General features: G+C 40.4%; 1 protein-coding gene across 1 annotated transcript in view; it reads right to left on the bottom strand.

Moving 5' to 3' along the window:
* Ccdc148 (coiled-coil domain containing 148) overlaps positions 1 to 19,374 on the bottom strand; it is a 281,945-nt gene that overhangs the window by 88,096 nt on the left and 174,475 nt on the right. Inside the window, exon 11 of the mRNA XM_027420392.2 lies at positions 15,388 to 15,528. Within this exon, the coding sequence (XP_027276193.1) occupies positions 15,388 to 15,528 (141 nt within the window). The remainder of the gene's footprint in view (positions 1 to 15,387; positions 15,529 to 19,374) is intronic.

Genomic DNA, 19,374 nt, shown 5'->3' with positions numbered 1-19,374 from the left:
GGGAAAGGCAGAACCATAGTTTTGGCATTCAGATTTGAGATAGTTGAGCATCTAAGAATAGACTTCAAAAGAACTATTAATCTGTGCTTACTCAGCATATAAATGATGTGAAGTTATGTTAAGTTAGTTGAGATCCACTACATAATACACAAATTTAGACCACTAAGCCCCCAACACAATGTGAAGTTCAGGAAATAGAAGAATGAGGAAGACACACCCAAGTTGACTGAGAATAAAGTACCTCTGTGGTACAATGGCTCTTGGAAGTAAATTACATCATTTTCCAAAGACAAGGCTCTAATCAGTTCTGTCATAATAGTTCCAGAAAGATGAGAAGTAAGAATTGACCACTGGGATTAGTCAGTGGAACACGGAGGTCAAGCACAATCTTGGCAAGTGCAGTGTTGCTGAAGTTAAAGGCTGCAATGGTTCAAGAGCACGGAGTAAAGAAAAAAAGTATTCCACATCACTAATCATCAGAGAAATGCAGAACTTAATAACCCTGCACATGACCTCACTCTAGCTGGAATGATTACTAGGAAAAAGGAAAAGGGCAACAAGTGATGGAGAGGATTATAGAAAAGTGAACATGTGCACACTTGGTGAGCAGGCAAATCTTAGAGGACAGTATGGAGAGTCTTTTAAGAATTAACAAAGAACCACCCATAATCCATCAATCCTAATATTGGGGCTGTAGACAGAGAAAATTAAAGTAGTATGTTGAAGAGACATCTTAACTTACATGTTTGCTGAAGCACTATTTACATCAGTGGAGAAATGGAAACAACCCTAGTGCCCATCAACTTATGAACAGTTAAGAAATAAGGACTCTTGCTAACCATGGTACTCTAGGTCATCATCAAATTACACAAGCCAGGGCAGGAAGTCAAGCAGCTCATGATCTCACCCATGTGGAAGTGAAAATGTTGACATGGAAGAGGTAACCAGAGACTGCTAAACCATAGCTAGAGAGGCATAAGAAATTCTCATGTACTGCCACACAGTAGGGATGACTGCAAACAATGCTGATTTGCTGTGTATTTTTAAAAATTCTTGAGGAAAAATTTTAAAAGCTTCACCATAAAAAGATAACTGTTACAGGATATAGATACACTTACTCTGATTTAAGCACCATACAATGTACATATGTACCAAAATTTTACACAATCTAATATAAATATGTGTGTTTTTATGTGTTGAAGAAAATTAACATAAAATTTAAGAAGGGAATTGGATGAAGTTTAAGAAGAGAATTGGGGGGGAAAGAAGAGAATTGGAGGGGGAAAGTTGGACACTGAGTTCAGGCTATGGAATGATTGTATTGTCTGAAGAGGGTTGGTACCAAGATGGAGGATTTGTTAGATGGAAGACATTATGGCATGCATTTAGAAAAGACCTGGAAAATGGAGGGGATAGGACAAAGACAGGGAAAAAGACTGGGTAGGAAAGGTGATGAGATGAGATCCAATGCACAAATAGTAGGAGTGGCCTTGGACACTTCGGCATTATGAAAAGAGGGGTGTGCCGGCCGTTGGTGGCGTATGTATGCCTTTAATCCCAGCACTCGGGAGGCAGAGGCAGTCGGATCTCTGTGAGTTCGAGGCCAGCCTGATCTCAAGAGCGAGTGCCAGGATAGGCTCCAAAGCTACACAGAGAAACCCTGTCTCGTAAAAAACAAAACAAAAAAAAAAAAAGAAAAAAAAGAAAAGAAAAGAGGGGTGTCAGAGTCATGGGTATGGACTCTGATGGGTTGGTAGATTTGATCTTAGAAATCTGTGGAAACTCTCTTGAGAAAATAATGTCAATATGTTAAAAAGAAAAGTGCAGACATGGCAACTTTATTCATCTTCCTTAACCCCTTCAAAAAAAATGATACCAAAGAAGAAGTGAAAATGGTGTGTTTTTAAAATCACTTTGTAACTTAATCTTATCATGATTATCTGGTTTTTTATGGCGCATTTGATTACAGTACCTCATTAACTCAGAAAAATCATAACTATTAAGAATAGAAACAGACTGTCAGTTTTGGGCACCTTTAAAACATATAAGCAACTATACTGCAGCAAATAGTTACTAATAAGGGTTTTGCTATTACCTATTTCCTATCTGATATACAGATCTGTTTGGAAAAGGTAGAAAAGACTTTGATATTGAGGTTTCTTGAAACTGAGGTTTCTCAAATTGGATTCATGCCAAAATTAATAACAAATAGCAGTCACAATGAGGACAACACAGACAGTACAGCAGCATTTAAATAATAAACCAGGATCAACTCATCTAGGGCCAAATCCTAGTCATACCACTTGACAACTCTGTGACTTTGGGGAAATTGTGTAACTTCTATATTCAGTTACAAAGTGAGGATCACATGATTATCTGACCCCCAGAGTTGTTAAGAAGATTAAATGAACACAGGCATTGCTCTGAACATTGTAAACTGTTCATTCATTATATCAGATCATTAAGAATAATCAAGACTTAGTAGAAAGTATAGCCAAATATGGTAACTGGAGTTAATTTTTAAATTTCTCTTTCTAAAGTTGCTAACTGGAAAATCTTGGGCAAAACCCAAAATATATCTGGGTCTTGGTCATCCTAGCATTTTTGTATGACTTTTTCTTAAAATTATATCATCACAAAAGACAGTAAGGTCTCTTGCTGGGGGGTGGTGGCACATGCCTTTAATCCCAGCACTGAAGAGATAGAAGCAGGCAGATCTCTGAGTCTGAGGCCATCTTGGTCTAAAGATCGAGTTCCAGGACAGCCAAGGCTACACAGAGAAACCTTATCTCTGGAACTATATATATTTTTATCATCATCCCATCATGTTTATTCTTCTTAGAAAAAAGCTGTAGGGTCTGTAGAGATGGCTCAGTGGTTAAGACAGCTTGTTGCTTAAATTTGGTTTTCAGCACCCACACCAGTTAGCCCCCAACTGATGGTAACTAGCTCTAGGCATCTGCTGCAAACTTCTGCTGGGGTTACAGTTACACATAGCCATGCTCAGCTTTTAGTGTGTGAGTCATCGATTCAAACTTGGGTCCTCATGCTTGCATAACAAGCACTGTTAAACAATGAGGCATCTCTGAAACTGTGAAGTTTTCATTTTTTAAAAAAACAGTTGAAAACAAGCAGGTAAGCTTACCATTGGTCATCTCCGGGTTGTCATCCTTCAATGCCTGTCACTTGTGAACTGATATCCACTTATTCAGTCTTATGTAAACAAAGCGGACTTGGTTCACTTAATCAGCTTACTTAGGTTCATTTCTGAATTTTAATGACAAACCAAAGAATATTGGGAACGTTTTTACATTAGGTGATTCTTGATTCATTCCTTTCAGTTAATTAAATGTCCTGCTTAACATTAACTTCTTTACCCAGAAAATTCGATCTAGAGGACAGATACTAAATTTTCTTAAGAGAAAGTTAGAGTCCCAGATTAATTTTTGAATTCTTTCTGCATAAAATATTTACTATCTTCTCCTTATCTAACCATTGTTAGATGACAATTTACCCGTTATGTTTCTTTTACTCTGATATTCCAGCTACTTTGTCAGATTCTAAAATTAAAAAGAATAATAAAAAGGGGCTGGAGAAGTGGTTAAGTGTACATAACTGTTCTTGCAGATCTCAGTTCAGTTCTCAGCACCATGCTAGGCAGCTCACAACCACTTGTAAGGCTAGTTCTAGGGGATCTGCTGCTCTCTTCAGGCCTTCATGGGCACTCACACCTAGGTGACATTCTCCCCCGCCCCCACCAATGCACACATACACACAAACAAAACTATTTTTTACAGGAGAAGAATAAATAAAACACTCCCTCAAACTGTGAAAAACTCCACACCTAGGAGTTATCAGCTAAGAGGACAGGAGAACAGCCAATGGGAATAGTTCTAGAGGTTGGTCCTCAGCTCCTCAGCTTGAACAGGACTTAGTTTCAGTGTCAGATGGTTCATTTGTAAAGAATCACTCATAAGATTGAGGTCAAGTTCTGTGTTTGGAGGGAATCAAAGACATGTTTCCAAGGTCCCCAAAGGCTATGTCTATGCTCACACTGTAGTGTCTGTTTTTATGAAATCATAAAAGGTGCTGAAAGCCAGTTTTAATCATCTGAAAGTCACCATATTGCTATGTGTCACCATAGTGATTCTGTATCTGTTTCAGCTAGCACAAGTGAAATACTACAAAAATTGATGGTATTTTCACTTTATATCATTTTATTGAAACTGCAATCCAGTTAGATATCTTTCCCTCCCTCCTCAAAAGTAGCCTATGTTACACAGGTTGGGGGAGAGTGTCAGTCACAATGGGAAAGCATCCAGAGGAAAGAGAGGACCCTGGCCTGGATGGGCAGGCACCATCTCTAAAGGGCTGATTTCCAAGCATCACTGTGATTTCAAAAGGTTCTTTTTTCCCCAATCCCTAAAGCCTTGTAATCGTCCTTCCCCTCCTTCCTCAACATCAGAGCACTTCATGGGGATGAGAGGCAATCAGTCACAGGCATTTGAAGGAAATTGCAGAGGACAGTTCCATATCCCGCAGTTCCTGCGGTGCACAAATGCATGCGATAGCAATTAAGGGCCTAAACTAAAAGAGGAAGATTAATAGGAAGAGAGTTGCTGAGCCCAACTGCAGTCAGCCAGGGCAAAAAGTTTATTTCAAGACCTGAACTTTGATCAACTACAGCTAAACTAATAACACTGCTAACATGGGGGCATTTGCACCAGGAAGCAATCAGACCAACAGAGGCCGGGGGAGAGGGGCACAGAAACCCATGGCATGACTTGATGATACAAGGCCAATAAATAAAAGAAGAGGCAGTAGTGTAGGCATTGATGAGAGCAAACCCACCTCGTAACACCCTGAACTTAGGGAATGAATCATCAGTACTCCTTGAAGGGGCCAGGAGTTACTCCTTTTTATTTAAATTAGAAAAAAAAGCTTGTTTTACATGTCCATCCCAGTTCCCTCTCCCTCCCCTTCTCCCCTGCCTCCCACCAAGCCCCATCCCATCCCAGTTTCTGCTCCCCAGGGAAGGGAAGGCCTTCCATCGGGGATCTACAAAGTCTGTCATATCATTTGGAGCAGGGCCCCAGTGTGTCTAGGCTGAGAGAGTAACCCTCAATGTGGAATGGGCTCCAAAAGTCCATTTGTGCACTAGGGATAAATACTAATCCACTACCAGAGGCCCCATAGATTAACCAGACCTCCAAACAGACACCCACGATTAGGGAGTCTGGATCAGTCTTATGCTGGTTTCCCAGCTATCAGTCTCGGGTCCTTGAGCTCCCCCTAATGCAGGTCAGCTGTTTCTGTGGGTTTCTCCAGCCTGGTCTTGACCCCTTTACTCATCACTCCTCCCTCTCTAGAACTGGATTTCCCAAGTTCAGCTCAATGTTTAGCTGTGAGTATCTGCTTCTGCTTCCATCAGCTACTGGATGAAGGCTCTAGGATGGCATATAAGCTAGTCATCAATCTCACTATTGGAGAAGGCCTTTTAAGGTAGCCTCTCCACTATTGCTTAGATAGTTAGTTGGTATCATCCTTGTAGATCTCTGGACATTTCCCTAGTGCCAGATTTCTCTTTAGACATATAATGGCTCCCTCTATTATGGTATCTCTTATCTTGGCCTCCTCTATTCTTCCCCTAACTAGATCTTCCTGTTCCCTCATGTCCTCCTCTCCCCTCCTCTTCTCCCCTTCTCCTTCTCCCAGCTCCCTTCCCCTTCCCCAATGCCCCCAATTAGCTCAGGAAATCTTGTCCCTTTCTCTGGGGGACCATGTATGTATCTCTTAGGGTCCTCCTTGTTTCCTAGCTTCTCTGGCGGTGTGGATTGTAGGCTGGTAATCCTTTGCTCTGTGTCTAAAATACATATATGAGTGAGGAAAAAAACAATGGAATCTTGAAATTCTCAGGCAAATGGATGGAACTAGAAGAAACCATCCTAAGTGAGGTAACCCAGTCACAAAAAGACAAACATGGTATGTACTCACTCACATATGGATTTTAGACATAGAGCAAAGGATTACCAGTCTACCATCCAGGAGTTACTCTTAAAGCTACACTAGAAATACATGTGTATAGATATTATTGTGTCTGTCACTATGAGCATAATATATATGAGAAACGTACTGGTTGTGTGTGGTCATATTCAAGTTAACTAATTTCAAACTCAGTATAATTCTCCCCATTTTGTAGTACTTTTTGCTTTTCTTGATTAACACTTTATCATCCCGATAAACTTTGAAACTCAAATTTTCCTGTATTACTACTAAGACCTTCTATTGACATAGCAAGAATTGTATAGTATCTTTGTGGCAGGACTGGCAAACACAGTCTTTTAAAAACTACCAGAAGAGGGACAATTTATGTTGGAGCATCCTCTTACAACGGCATTAATTTTGCCAGTGAAGAACTGGGGTATAAGATACACCACATTTAAAGGTATTTGGTGCACAATAAGTGAATGGATGGAAAATCAACCCATCTGGACCACTGGAATTTTGCCCTCTGACTAGGAGCCCATATCACTACTCTATATAGAAAGCAGATAGGTGGAGAGGAAGCAAACACAGCCCTACACATTCCTACCTGAGGAAGGGCAGTGATGTCAGTGCTCAATGAAAAACTAAAGGCACTACTTTGAGACACACTACTTCCTTAAAGGAGACCTTGAGATTTCAAAACAGAACACACAGCAGAAGGCTTATGTGTGTAATTTACAATAAAGTCAGCAAATCATAAAGCTTATGAGAAATGGTGTACATTTTATCTTTTTGAACTGTGTGCTAATGAGTCTGTATTTTGCAGTTTATTGCCACCTAGACCCAGGGGATACACTAGTGAATCAATGGTCCTGCAGTTTAGAGTGAATCACTACAGTTAGCTTCATGCTCTATGTTCTGATTCGAATGCTTCATCTTACTGGTACTAAAAACCAGTTGTGCAGCCTCCAGTGTTGATCAAGTAATGCCCCTGTGAGGGGTACTCTCACCAGCTAAGAACAACCAGGAAGACATAAAAAGGACTGTGTCCATGACCCTGGTTTCTGAATCTGGGTTAATACTATTGCCTCTAATTATTATTGGCTTATTTCTGTTTGAAATGTCTGATTTGATGCATGGTGTGTTTCTTGATACCTTCTGCTTTACCAGTCTGCTACAACAATATTAATATCAGTAATTACTGTATTATTTATAGAGCTCTTCCACTGTTCCAGTCGTGTGCTACCTGCTTCCCACATTTTGTCTCAACCTTTTCAATATTATACAAATAGATACAAACTCTGAAACTCAGGAGATAAAAAATGATTTTCTCCGTGGTCACACAGTTAGCAAGTGATACCTCTGAACTTTGGCTAGATCTGGAAAAAGGGGGAGGGGAATGCCTATGTGTTCAACATACTTGCCCCACTTCTAATGGCCTCATTGAGTTTGGGGCCCTTCACACTTGCTACCCAGTTTGCAGTTTGTTGATTTCTCTTTCCACAATGGCTCATCTCATCTTCATTTGGAACTGAATCTCCTTAGACCCACTTCAGTATCTTTGAATCTGTATAGATTTGGGCTCCTTTCTCAGTGAGATTGCTAATGTACCATATAGAGTTATAGCCAATATATGATGGAAATAGAAGTGGCTTTGAACTGCTCTCCACCCTTAGTTAAATTCTATTTCAGAGCCATGAGCCTGCCTTGGTAGCTTGAACTCATCCCTTTGTCCCCCCAAATGGTTCAAGGTCAAAAGGAAGACATGAGTGCAACTTAGTCCTAAAATGCCACTTGTCTTCAGGATGCACTTTGCCTTTCTCCGTCTGCAGTCCCCTCTCCAGCCTGTCCTCTTACAGGGAGATTTAAGGAATCTTAGTGCCTTCTGAGCCTGGAAGGAAGTTTGAGCTGAGAAGGAAGTATTTGGGATTTGCCTTCGGATGCCAACTTTAGCTTCTAATATCTACACTGTTTAATTCAATCCCCCATACTAATTGCTTGTTGAAAGTAATCTAGTCTTTCTTATATTAATCAACCTCAAAATGATATCCTCGAAATTCTTCTGGCTTTTCCCTTCTTCTAATTCCAAACCCACTTCTACATGCTCGTTGTTCCAGATACCAAAACCCACTTTAGTGTTTTGTTTTTTTAATTACTGCTTTAAAAATTTCCACAGATTTGGCAGTGTGAAACAAGACTCTCTTATTAGCTCAGAATTCTGTAATTCAGAAGTCCCATACAGTAGCTGGGCTCTCTGCTTTTGAAGTTATAATTCTGAAATCCAAGGTTTGGGCAAAACTGATTTCTTATCTGGGGAAAATTTTCTTTCAACCTCATTCTTGTTTTTTGACAGAATTAAGTCCCTTATGGTCACAGGACTGTGACTTAGAGCTTTGCATTGCTTCACTGGCTTGGTTCTGCAAGGCTACCCATGCTCCCTGCCTGATGGCTCCCTCAGTCTTTTGGCCATCAATGGCAGGTTGTGTCCTTCTTACCCTTCAAATCTCTAGCCAAGCCACAATGGGCAACCAGGCAGCCCTCTTCTTGACAGTGCTCCTGTGATTGGGTCATTCTGATGATGGCTCTGTTTCACCATCGTCTGTGCTCTCTGAACTAAGCTAAGCATGGGAGGAAACTCCATGTTATTTCCACTTCTGGTGAGGAAGAGCATATAGCAAGTAGGTTGGGGAATGACCTCAGGGTACATCTTTCAAGTGGGGTTGGCCTGATGTATTCGCTGGCTTCTCTAAATCCTACTGGTCCTAAAGAAGCAGGGTTCAAATCTAAAGATTTTGGGCTTTATCGGTATTCTGTGTCCACCTTTTCTTCTCCACCAACAGCTTTTTAGATCAGCATCTAAAAACTTAATAGTACACTGTCAAGTTATATAATAAAGAGACTTTAACATTTTTATGAAAGTTTTCTCTCTTATGAACCCACAAAGTCCCACACTGGTAGAAAAGCTTTGACATGAACTATAAATTCTCTGGGGAGAACGCAGCTTCTGGAATCTTCTGAGCAAAAGAACTGTCCCAGCCATCGAGTCTTCACTCCATTTTCACTGATATTACTAGATAGCCTATGCCCTTTGGTTTTACACCGTCTCCTCCCCTGTGGTTGTCTGCAGGATGCACGTAATTCTGGGTCTTTGCCAGAACATTCAAGTGCCAACATCCCATTGAATAGCTGTGACTTTGGGCATTTCCTGAATTGGTGTCACATGAACCTGAGAATTCACAAAATGGCAGATCCCTCCCTAAAATATCTTTGAGCTAAAACTGATGTTTAAAGACCCACTGGTGGAACCCTGATTTCCCTAGTGATGCCTCCCAATTCAGTTGCTTGCAGTGCTGTGTTAGGAGTTGACTAAAAGTTTTCAGAGAACTGCAAAACACTAAACCAGGGAAGACATGTTGAATAACCAGCCTGCTTCCTTCCATCTTAGGCTCAAGAGTCATCTTATAGTAAAGACAAACTAGGTCCTTTCTGTTTATGATTAGACCTGTTTCTCAAGGAGTAGGTTCTGCCCCAACTGTAATCTTAACTACAAATTGTTTTGTACTGCCTGTTCCAGCAATGACAATTATGTCTTTGTTGTTGTTATTGTTTGGTTTTTCAAGACAGGGTTTCTCTGTGTAGCTTTGGAGCCTATCCTGGCACTCGCTCTGGAGACCAGGCTGGCCTCGAACTCACTAGGGAGGCTGCCTCTGCCTCCCTAGTACTAAAGGTATTAAAGGCGTGTGCCACCAACGCCCGGCTTGTCTTTGTTTTTTGTTTTTTTAAGTTTATAACTATCATGTAACCCTACATTTGTTTCAAAAGGTTATATGACTACCTTCTTGTGATTACCTGTTCTTATGACTATCTTGTCATTCAATGTCTTTGTTTCAGGCACCCATGTAGGATTAACTTGTTATGCTTATGTTCTGCTCAGGTAACCCCACCTATTTTTCCCACTCAATCCCCCATTTGGAAGCTTTGTCTTCCTCACAACCAATGCTGACCTTTCAAATCCTGCCTTAGGGGGAAGAAGCCTATGTACGTGAATTTAAAAGCTTGCTTTAATTAATTTGGTTCTGATGATTTGAGTCAATGGTCATTCTTCCCATATCTTTGGGATTAACATTATGTCTCTAACATATGAGCTCTGGTCATCATCTCCACCCTAGGAGAAAGGCTGAAACTACTTTTGCCTTGGAACCCATGGAACCCTAGACTTGGCATCCCATAACAAGAACCTCCTAAAATCCTATGATATAGAACAACTCTTATGATATTTTCACACCATCCTAAGAGCAACATACAGTAAGGGGTGGTGCAGAGACCAATATTACATATCAGTCAGTTTAAGGCCCATTTAGCACAATAAATTTGTGTCTACAATAGTCCTATGCTCATTCATAGAATTTCGAAAAATCAGATAACAATTTAGCTAATCTCAGTTAATCAACATCTTCCTTGAATCTTGAGATGAAGGTAATCTAAGGTGCTGGGCACCTACAATAGTAAACTTTACACTAGACACAAACTAAAACATTATCTTAGCAAATGAGCCCTGAAAGATAAATTGCAGGGAAGAAGCACCAGGAAGAAGAGGGTGTCTTGTCCAGACATCCTCCAGTGAGGATGGCAGAGCTCTGTCTCCTCTGCTGCCTCTTTATAAGTAGAGAGAGAGTCAGGGGCAAAGCTGCAGGTGGGAGAATGGAGGGGAAACAGCAGGGCTAGGAAAGCAGTGAGTCTCAGTCTGGGGCATGTTTGAAGGATTATCACCTGTGGAGGATTATCTGCCAAGCTGCTATAATGCTCTGTAAAAACAAAGTTTGCTTCTAGCATATAAAATAGTTAAGACAAAGAGAATGTAAGTTTGCAATTAATAAAGGTAGCCAGAACTTTTGATCAGTGTGTCGGTTGATAATGGAACTCACCAACCTTAAATATGTAGAAATGCTGAACAAAATCACACACGCACTCAAGCCCTCACGCACACACAGACACACAGGTACTGCCCAGGGTTGAAAGATGGACTCCTAAGTCAGACAAGGGAGATGCAACTGAAGTCAGAGAAGACCAGACCCTAAGAAGGGTCGGAATAGCTCACAACTGGCCTTTCACCTTTCTAGGAGCTGGAAAGAGCAACAAATAGCACAGGACTTCAATAGACACAGAGCAGGTATTATCACACCATGATCACTCTCTGGAAGTGGCTTGAGAGGATCAAAGGGGTCACTGAAGAATGCTAAGCTAGGGTCATTCATGAGAACTCTGACATTCACACAGGCTCACAGCATGGTATCCCAGGTCCAGTCAATAACACAGAAGCTGGTTGTGAGCCAGTAAAATGTATGTGGTTCTCAGCAGAGGCAAAAATAAGAGTTCTTTTCAGAGGTGTTGCCTTAGTTCAGAAAGGAAGGTGCAAGTCATAAAGGAGACCCAAACAGCTTCCTTCTTTAATTGTTTAAAATGTCTTTAAAACTGTAGAACTTCGGGCAATACTAAAGGCAAATGACCAAAGGAACAAAGCACCTGCAACTCCAAGAGTTGATTAAGATGTAGATGAAAGGTTCAGGCATTATGCGGGCCTGCCCCTGTTACCTGGTAGAATCCACTCAGGCAGTACCCTGGTTCCATGGTAACTAAGTCTGCATGCAGGTGTAAAGGGCCTCTTTAAAAGACAGACCCCTGCCCACTTATGCTCTTTTCTCCTCTTCTCCCACTCACGTCCTCTTCTGTCTTCCTCTCTCTCTTCTCTCCCTTTTTTTACTCTCTCTTGCCTTCTTCTCTCTCTCCCCTTCCCTTTAATAAACTATGGTTAATGTATCTCTCATTCCCATGTCTCTCCCTTGCACTTCTTTTTATATTTTTAAACTTTTACAAAAGAATAACAGTAGCATTCTGTAATTATAAGCCCCAGCTATAGATTAACAAATAAGCAAATAGAAAGACATATAAGAAGTACAAATAAAAGAGAAAATCTTCCAGTAAACATAAGATGTTCAGCTAGCCTGAACAAGAGGTTGTTCATGGACCCCAGACTGATAGCTGAGAAACCAGTAGAGGACTCTCCCAGACCCCTGAACAAGGATGTCAGTTTGGAGGTCTGGGCAATCTATGGGGCCTTTGGTAGTGGATCAATATTTATCCCTAGTACACAAATGGACTTTGGAAGCCCATGCCACATAGAGGGATGCTCTCTCAGCCTAGACACACAGGGGAGGGTCTCGGTCCTGCTCCAAATGATATGACAGATTTTGAAGATCCCCATGGAAGGTCTCACCTTCCCTGGGGAGCAGAAAGGGGATGGAATAGAGGGTGAGGGAGCAGGGGAGGAGGGGAGGGAGAGGGAACAGGGACTGACATGTAAAAGAAGCTTGTTTATAATTTAAAATTGGTCTAATTACAATTATAAAAATAAAAAACAATATATTGATCCTGTAACATAATTATTTTCCACCTAGAAGTACCTAGAGAAAGTTCTGGTTAGGTCAAAGGATATCTGCATGGTTGCTACAACTACACATCAGGCAAAACAGCAAAACTTTGCAGGCTGAACTGATACCACTAAGCAAAATAGAGAAATAGGCAGCTGTGTCTACTATGGAATACTAGCCACCAATTAAAAACACAAATCATCTCTGCTCTATACTGTTAACACAGAACTGATTTAAAATACAAGCTGGAATGGGAAAAGGGAGTGTTACAGAATGGTGCTTGTGAAAAAAATTAAATCATAGCCTACATGTTAAAATGTTTTAACAACTATAAATTGTTCTGGGATAACAGAAACAAGTGAGGGAGATGCTGACTAAGGCCTTAAGAAATTACTTCAAATTTGTAATACTCTACATGTTTGTTTTGAAAATGTGACACAATGTAAAGCATATTAAAATTTTCACTGCTAGGTGATGGGTACCAATATTATATTGATCTATGTATTTTAAAAATATTTCCTAAATAAAAAATTATAAGAAAGAAATAAGTGAAATAAACCATATACCTTGGTCCTATACAGTTTCTCAGGGTTGAAATAAAATCTCAGAACATCAGAAACACAGCAAGGTCGACACAACTCCACTCATATAAAATCTTGGTCTTGCATTTCCTATATGCCCCTCCTCACCATGCAAGACAATAGAGTAAGACCCTGAAGGCAGCTTAGTGAAATGCAGCTGGATCCCCATATGGACTAGGCATATGGACATCTTGCCATTTTTTCGGCATCTACTTCCTTAATGCTCGTAGGTATAGATTAGAGCTTGCTAATAAGATGTGGGAAGGATATTGCAACTAATGTCTCTGGAGTTCTCCTTGATCTCCATGGTGCCTTCTTGTTTTAGGCTTTACTAGTCCTGCCATCACCTTGGCCACCACAGTTGTCAATCATTCCATCCATTACTCTTTTTGTGTTTGGTTGTTCGATTTCTTTGGTGTTTGAAGCCAAGTGTCATCCCTTTCTAAAAGTTCAGAAAGTCTTTCTCACCTTTTAAAAATCCTTTCTTTCCCTTCTAGAAATCTAATGTAGTGACTGCAAAGAAGACAGTGAGCCATGCCCTGACACCATCTCCTGAATGTCCATGCCAACTACCCAACTTGAATCTAACTTCCACAATTAAATGTGCTCCCTCCCATTATTAATAGTTGACTTATTTCATTTGTCTTGGTCTTTGCAAACCTTCCGAACATGGGCCTTTACTTAAGGCCCTTCACATGACACTTAAGGTGGTACTATGTATAACTAAAGCTTAGATATTCAGTGCTTTCTCTGGTCATACTTATGAAGAAATGCTATGAGAGCACCCTAGATAGAAGACAAAACTAGGGAAATATACTTTAAATACTGTGCTTTCATGATAGTAAATAATTGCTAAGTTGTCCCCAAAAGATACACAGCTCACTTAACATTATCTGAAATGTGATCAATATTTAGTAATTATTGATGTTTGTACAGTTATTCCTTTTAAAAATCACCTTTTTTCATGAGAGCCTGATAAAAATCATCCAATCTACTTCTTTCGGAGAATAAACAGAATTCAATTTTTAATTAAAAACTCTGGGAGCAGCTGACTTTGCCAAGTGGTCACAGAACCTTCAATGTGTTGCTTTGTACACATGCTGCTTCCCACTTCACTCAGCTTGCTGGTGAAAGGGCACGGCCCACGTCAAGATAATGACAAGTGAAGAGTCAGACATCCAGCAAAACTGGCTTATAAACTAGAAGTTCATAGCTCCTTTATCCCACAGTACTGCGCTTGGAAGGAAAAACTCCTAAACAGGGGCTTTACAGACTCCATTGATCACACAATCCAAAATGTGAACATGGTCATAAGAACAAAAGGTAGTCCACCAGTGGCCATGAGTTAATCAGTCATTCTTAGCATTAAAAGCAGCTTTTGAAAACAAATCATTTTTCACATCATGCAGATCAAGTCAATACAGGTGAACTTTCTGGGTCGTGGTATCCAAGACTGGAGGGGCTCTGCCAGCAAATCGATTTCCTTTCATTGCACTGGTCACGAGGTAGCTACCTTTTGTGAACAATTTTCAGAGTCATCAGATCCATAAAATGTGGCTTGATAATTCTGATAACATTTTCAACTAAAATATCTTTACTGCAAATTCTGAAATTTTTATTGTAGCAACAGTCTAAATTCCATAGTAACAGAATGAACCCAGTGCTCCAGCACATCTATCTTGTGTAAACCGGCAGCACTTGTTAGGGGTGTGGACAAGATCTTGGTGAGTATTTTTAAAATTTAGAAACAAGCATTTGCCTCGGGAGGCAGAGGCAGGTGGATCTCTGTGAGTTTGAGGCCAACCTGTTCTCGAGTGCCAGGATAGGCTCCAAAGCTACACAGAGAAACCCTGTCTGGAAAAACCAAAACCAAAAAAAAAAAAAAAAAAAAAAAAAAAAAAAAAAAATCTAACAAGTAATAAGTCAAGAAGTAAAGTCTGTAAGAGCTTTATGGCATTCCATGAATTGTACACTGTCCCTGGTACAGTGTATTATGCCAGCAAGTACATTTCAGGCTGTCATTCTCTATATTACCATAAGCCAAAAGGCTCTCCCAGTTCACTGAAAGTATTACCATGTCCCTTCTTAGCGCAAGCCTTAACAATAGCCACAAATCTTGCCTCTTCCCCCCAATATAGAATGAACTTAGTCACAGATACCTGTGTTCAGGCAAGGCAACAACATGGGTTCTCTTCCATGCTCACAGTCTGCGACACTTATGTAGGATAAAGCAAGACTTTGCTCCATTCTCACTAATGTTCCCAGAACAGCCCGGGGGAATTCTACGTCAAACACCAAGGAAAATCAAAGCTCAATTGAGCAATAAGTGACACTCACAGATCCAGAGAAACAGGTTTTTGTTGTTGTTGTTGTTGTTTGTTTGATTTTTTTACCTTTGTCTTCGTCTCTTCCCTTTGTAGAAATTCCTTCTTTTTCCATAGTTTCTCTTTCTCCTCTTCCCTTTCTCTTCTTCTGACTGAAATTTCCATTTCCAGTCTTGCTAGCTCTTCCTGGTGGGCTCGCCATTGAGAAACCTGAAACACATAGAAACCCTTCATTTCAATAACTATGCACTATCCCATGATTCACATGGGACAAGTGTCCGTGTCGGGGAGGACTCAAGTTTTTCCAAACATACATATAAGTTTTATGTGCATATGAGGATATATGTGTGCAACTCGTCGAGAAAACAGCAGCTTTAAGATAACTCATTCAGACCCTCTTTAGCTGGACTCAGTCATAAGTGTATGATGTTCCTGCAAAGAATCTGTGACTTCCAAAAAATTCTAGGCCAACAGAGTAAGCCCACCCGTGACATTGCCTGGAGTACCGGGACCCACAGGCTGATGACCCCGAGACCTAGGATAGAACCAAACACATCTGGAGATAAAAATAAAAGAGGTCAATGTAACAATAACTAGCAATATTCTTCTATATTTATGGATTGGTGTCTAGCCCAATTGTCATCACAGAAGCATCATCCAGAAACTGATGGAAATAGATGCAGACCCACAGCCAAACATTAGGCAGAGCTTGGGAAATCCTGTAGAAGAGCGGGAGAAAGGATTGTGGGAGCAAGGAGGAGGGGTCAAGGACACCACAACGAAACCCACTAACCTAGGCTCATAGGGGCTCACAGAGACTGAATCAACAACCAGGGAACCTGCATGGAAATTACCTAGGCATTCTGCATATATGTGACACTTATAATAGCTTGGTCTTCTTGTGGAACTCTTAATAGTGGGAGCAGGGGCTGTCTCTGACTCTTTTGCTTGCTTTTGGGACCCTATCCCTCATACTGGGTTGCCTTGCGCAGCCTTAATGCATAGGGAGGTGCTTAGTCTTACTGCAACTTGATGTATCATGTTTTGTGGATATCCATGGGGCAGGGGGGCTGCCTTTTCCCGAACAGAAACAGAGGAGGTGTAGATTTGGGAATGGGGACAAGAGAGGGATTCGGGGAAGGACTGGGAAGAGAGGAGAGGAGGGATGGGAAACTGCAGCCAGGATGATATATACATACATACATACATACATACATACATATAGTACATGTGTGTATATGTATATATGTACATGTGTGTATATGTAAATGTATATTATAGGCATGTGCTGTCAAGCATGATGACCTGACATCAATCCCCACATGGGTCAGAAAAGTATCTTCCATTCATATAAGTTTTCCCCTGACTCCATATAAATGCTGTGGCACAAGTGTACCCACTCATCCAAACATACAAAAGAAAAAAAATTAAAAAGTAAGTTAGAGAACAATCAAGGAAGATACCCAATATTGGTCACAGGTCTCTACACAAATATGGACATGTACCCACATAAAAAATGTGTACACATGGCACATTCACCGATTCACATATACAACTACCACCCAAATTCTGGAGTTGGTCCTAAGACCTTAAAAGGTTTAAGAAGTACTGACAGATTTCAGCTTCCTTACTTCATAAGCATGGAAAGTGAGCATACATTAAGATGAAAACATAGAAAAGAACTTCCTGGGGATGGATATGTGCCATTGGTAGACAAATACTTTTCATAGCTTCTGCCAATATGTAAATATATATCATAATATAAAATACACATAGTCGTTAATTTATATCCTTGACTCCAGGAAATTATCCAAAGATCATTGTATTGGAAAGGTTTTTGTTTGTTTGTTTTTTGTTTCTTCAATTGAGGTTTTTTGTTGTTACATTTGTTTGTTTGTTGTCAACTTGGCACAAACTGGAGTCATCAGGGAAGAGAGAACCATAATTGAGACAATGCCTCCATCAAATTTTCTGAGAGCAAACCTGTGGGACATTGATGTGGGGAGGTCCAGCTCTCTAGCAGCAGTGCCACACCTGGACAGGTGGTTCTGGGTTCTTTAAGAAAGCTGGCTGAGCAAAGCCATTGAAAGCAAGCTAGTAAGCAGCATTCCTGCATGGCCTCTGCTTCAGTTCCTGCCTCCATGTTCCTGCTTGAGTTTCTGATCTGGCTTCCCTTCCTGATGAACTATAAGCTGTAAGCTGAAGTGAACACTTTCCCTCCTGTGTTGCTTTTGGTCATTGTGTTTCTTCACAGCAATAGAAATCAAACAAACAAAACAACCATTAACTAGACAAATGCACAAAAATGTACCATAGCAATGCTCTCTGAAGTGTAGTTTAAAACAGAAAATTTGGGAAAAGTCTAAATGCCCAGCAATAGAAGTTGGCTTAAATCAATTTTGGTACAGCCATATAATATCTATGATTGATGAATAATACTGTATTTCTATATTTGTTGTTATGAAAATGTCTATAATATTTTAGTTGAAAACAATATAAAACCACGTTATGATCTCATTAGCATAAAGTGTCTGTGTATCTATGAAAAGAGAGACTTTTGGAAGGAGGCTTGCCCACATGACAATAGAGCCTCACAACATTATTTTGTAAGAGTTTTAAAAATTTATTCTCACCTTTCTAGGCTGGGTAAAGTTAATATAGCCTTTCTAAGCTGAATACATTTTTAATAAACATATATGTTTTGTGTGTGTGTGTGTGTGTGTGTGTGTGTGTGTGTGCTAAGGGCAGGAAGACATTTATTCAAAATTTTAACAATGCTTTTTTAAAAGTTAAATTAGAAAGACCTTATTTTACATATCAATCCCAATTCCCTCACTCTCCCAAACTCCCATGCCCCCACTGACATCCCCATCCTCTCCCCAAGGAAAGTGAGGCTTTCCATGGGGGATCTACAAAGTCTGTCACATCATTTGGGGCAGGGCCTAGGCCCTCCTCTGTGTATCTAAGCTGAGAGAGTATCCCATGTGGAATGGGCTCCCAAAGTCCATTTGTGCACTACGGATAAATACTGGATCCACTGTCAGAGGTCCCACAGACTGCCCAGTCTCCACAACTGACACCCACATTCAAGGGGCCTGATTCGGTCCTATGCTGATTCCCCAGCTGTCAGACTGGGGTCCATGAGCTCCCACTTGCTCAGGTCAGCTGTTTCTCTGGGTTTCCCCAGGATGGTCTTGACCTTTTTGCTCATCACTCCTCCCTCTCTACAACTGGATTCCAGGAGTTCAGCTCAGTGCTTAGCTGTGGGTGTCTGCTTCTGCCTCCATCAGCTACTGGATGAAGGCTCTAGGATGGCATTTAAAGTAGTCATCAATCTCATTATAGGGGAAGGGGATTTAAGGTAGCCTCTCGACTATTGCTTAGATTCTCAGTTTGGATCATTCTTGTGGATTCCTGGAGACTTCCCTAGTGCCAGATTTCTCATTAAGCCCTTAATGGCTCCCTCTATTAAGGTATCTCTTTCCTTGCTCTCTTTCTCTGTTCTTCCCCCAACTCGACCTTTTGCCCTATGTCTAATAACCATATATGAGTGAGTACATAACATGTTTGTCTTTCTATGTCTGGATTACCTAAACATATATGTTTTATAAACAATAAACAAATGAGATTAAAGAAAAATGAAATCAAACATTTTTCTGATCCTTGTTCACACATGACTGACAAAGCAGTGAGGAAAAATACAGAAGAGTGCAAAACTCCTCTTTTAAAAAGTAATAATTTTGCAGCTGAGCATTGGTGGCGCATGCCTTTAATCCCAACACTCGGGAGGCAGAGGCAAGCAGATCTCTGTGAGTTCGAGACCAGCCTGATCTACAAGAGCTAGTTCCAGGACAGCTTCCAAAGCCACAGAGAAACCCTGTCTCGAAAAATCAAAAAAAGTAATAATTTTTGCAAGTATTTGATTCAAGCATTATTCATTAATAACACACAAAATTGAAAATTGAAAAAAATGTCATCCAAATATGATTAAAGTGTCTCTAAACCATTTAGCTCTTTAAATATTTTATATTGACTTCAAATTTTTCATTTTCTAAA

Source organism: Cricetulus griseus, chromosome 6 (assembly GCF_003668045.3).
Source record: "Cricetulus griseus strain 17A/GY chromosome 6, alternate assembly CriGri-PICRH-1.0, whole genome shotgun sequence".
In the NCBI taxonomy this organism is placed as follows: domain Eukaryota; kingdom Metazoa; phylum Chordata; class Mammalia; order Rodentia; family Cricetidae; genus Cricetulus; species Cricetulus griseus.
The sequence above is the reverse complement of the archived record's forward strand: the minus strand, read 5'-3'. Positions and strand labels throughout refer to the sequence as shown.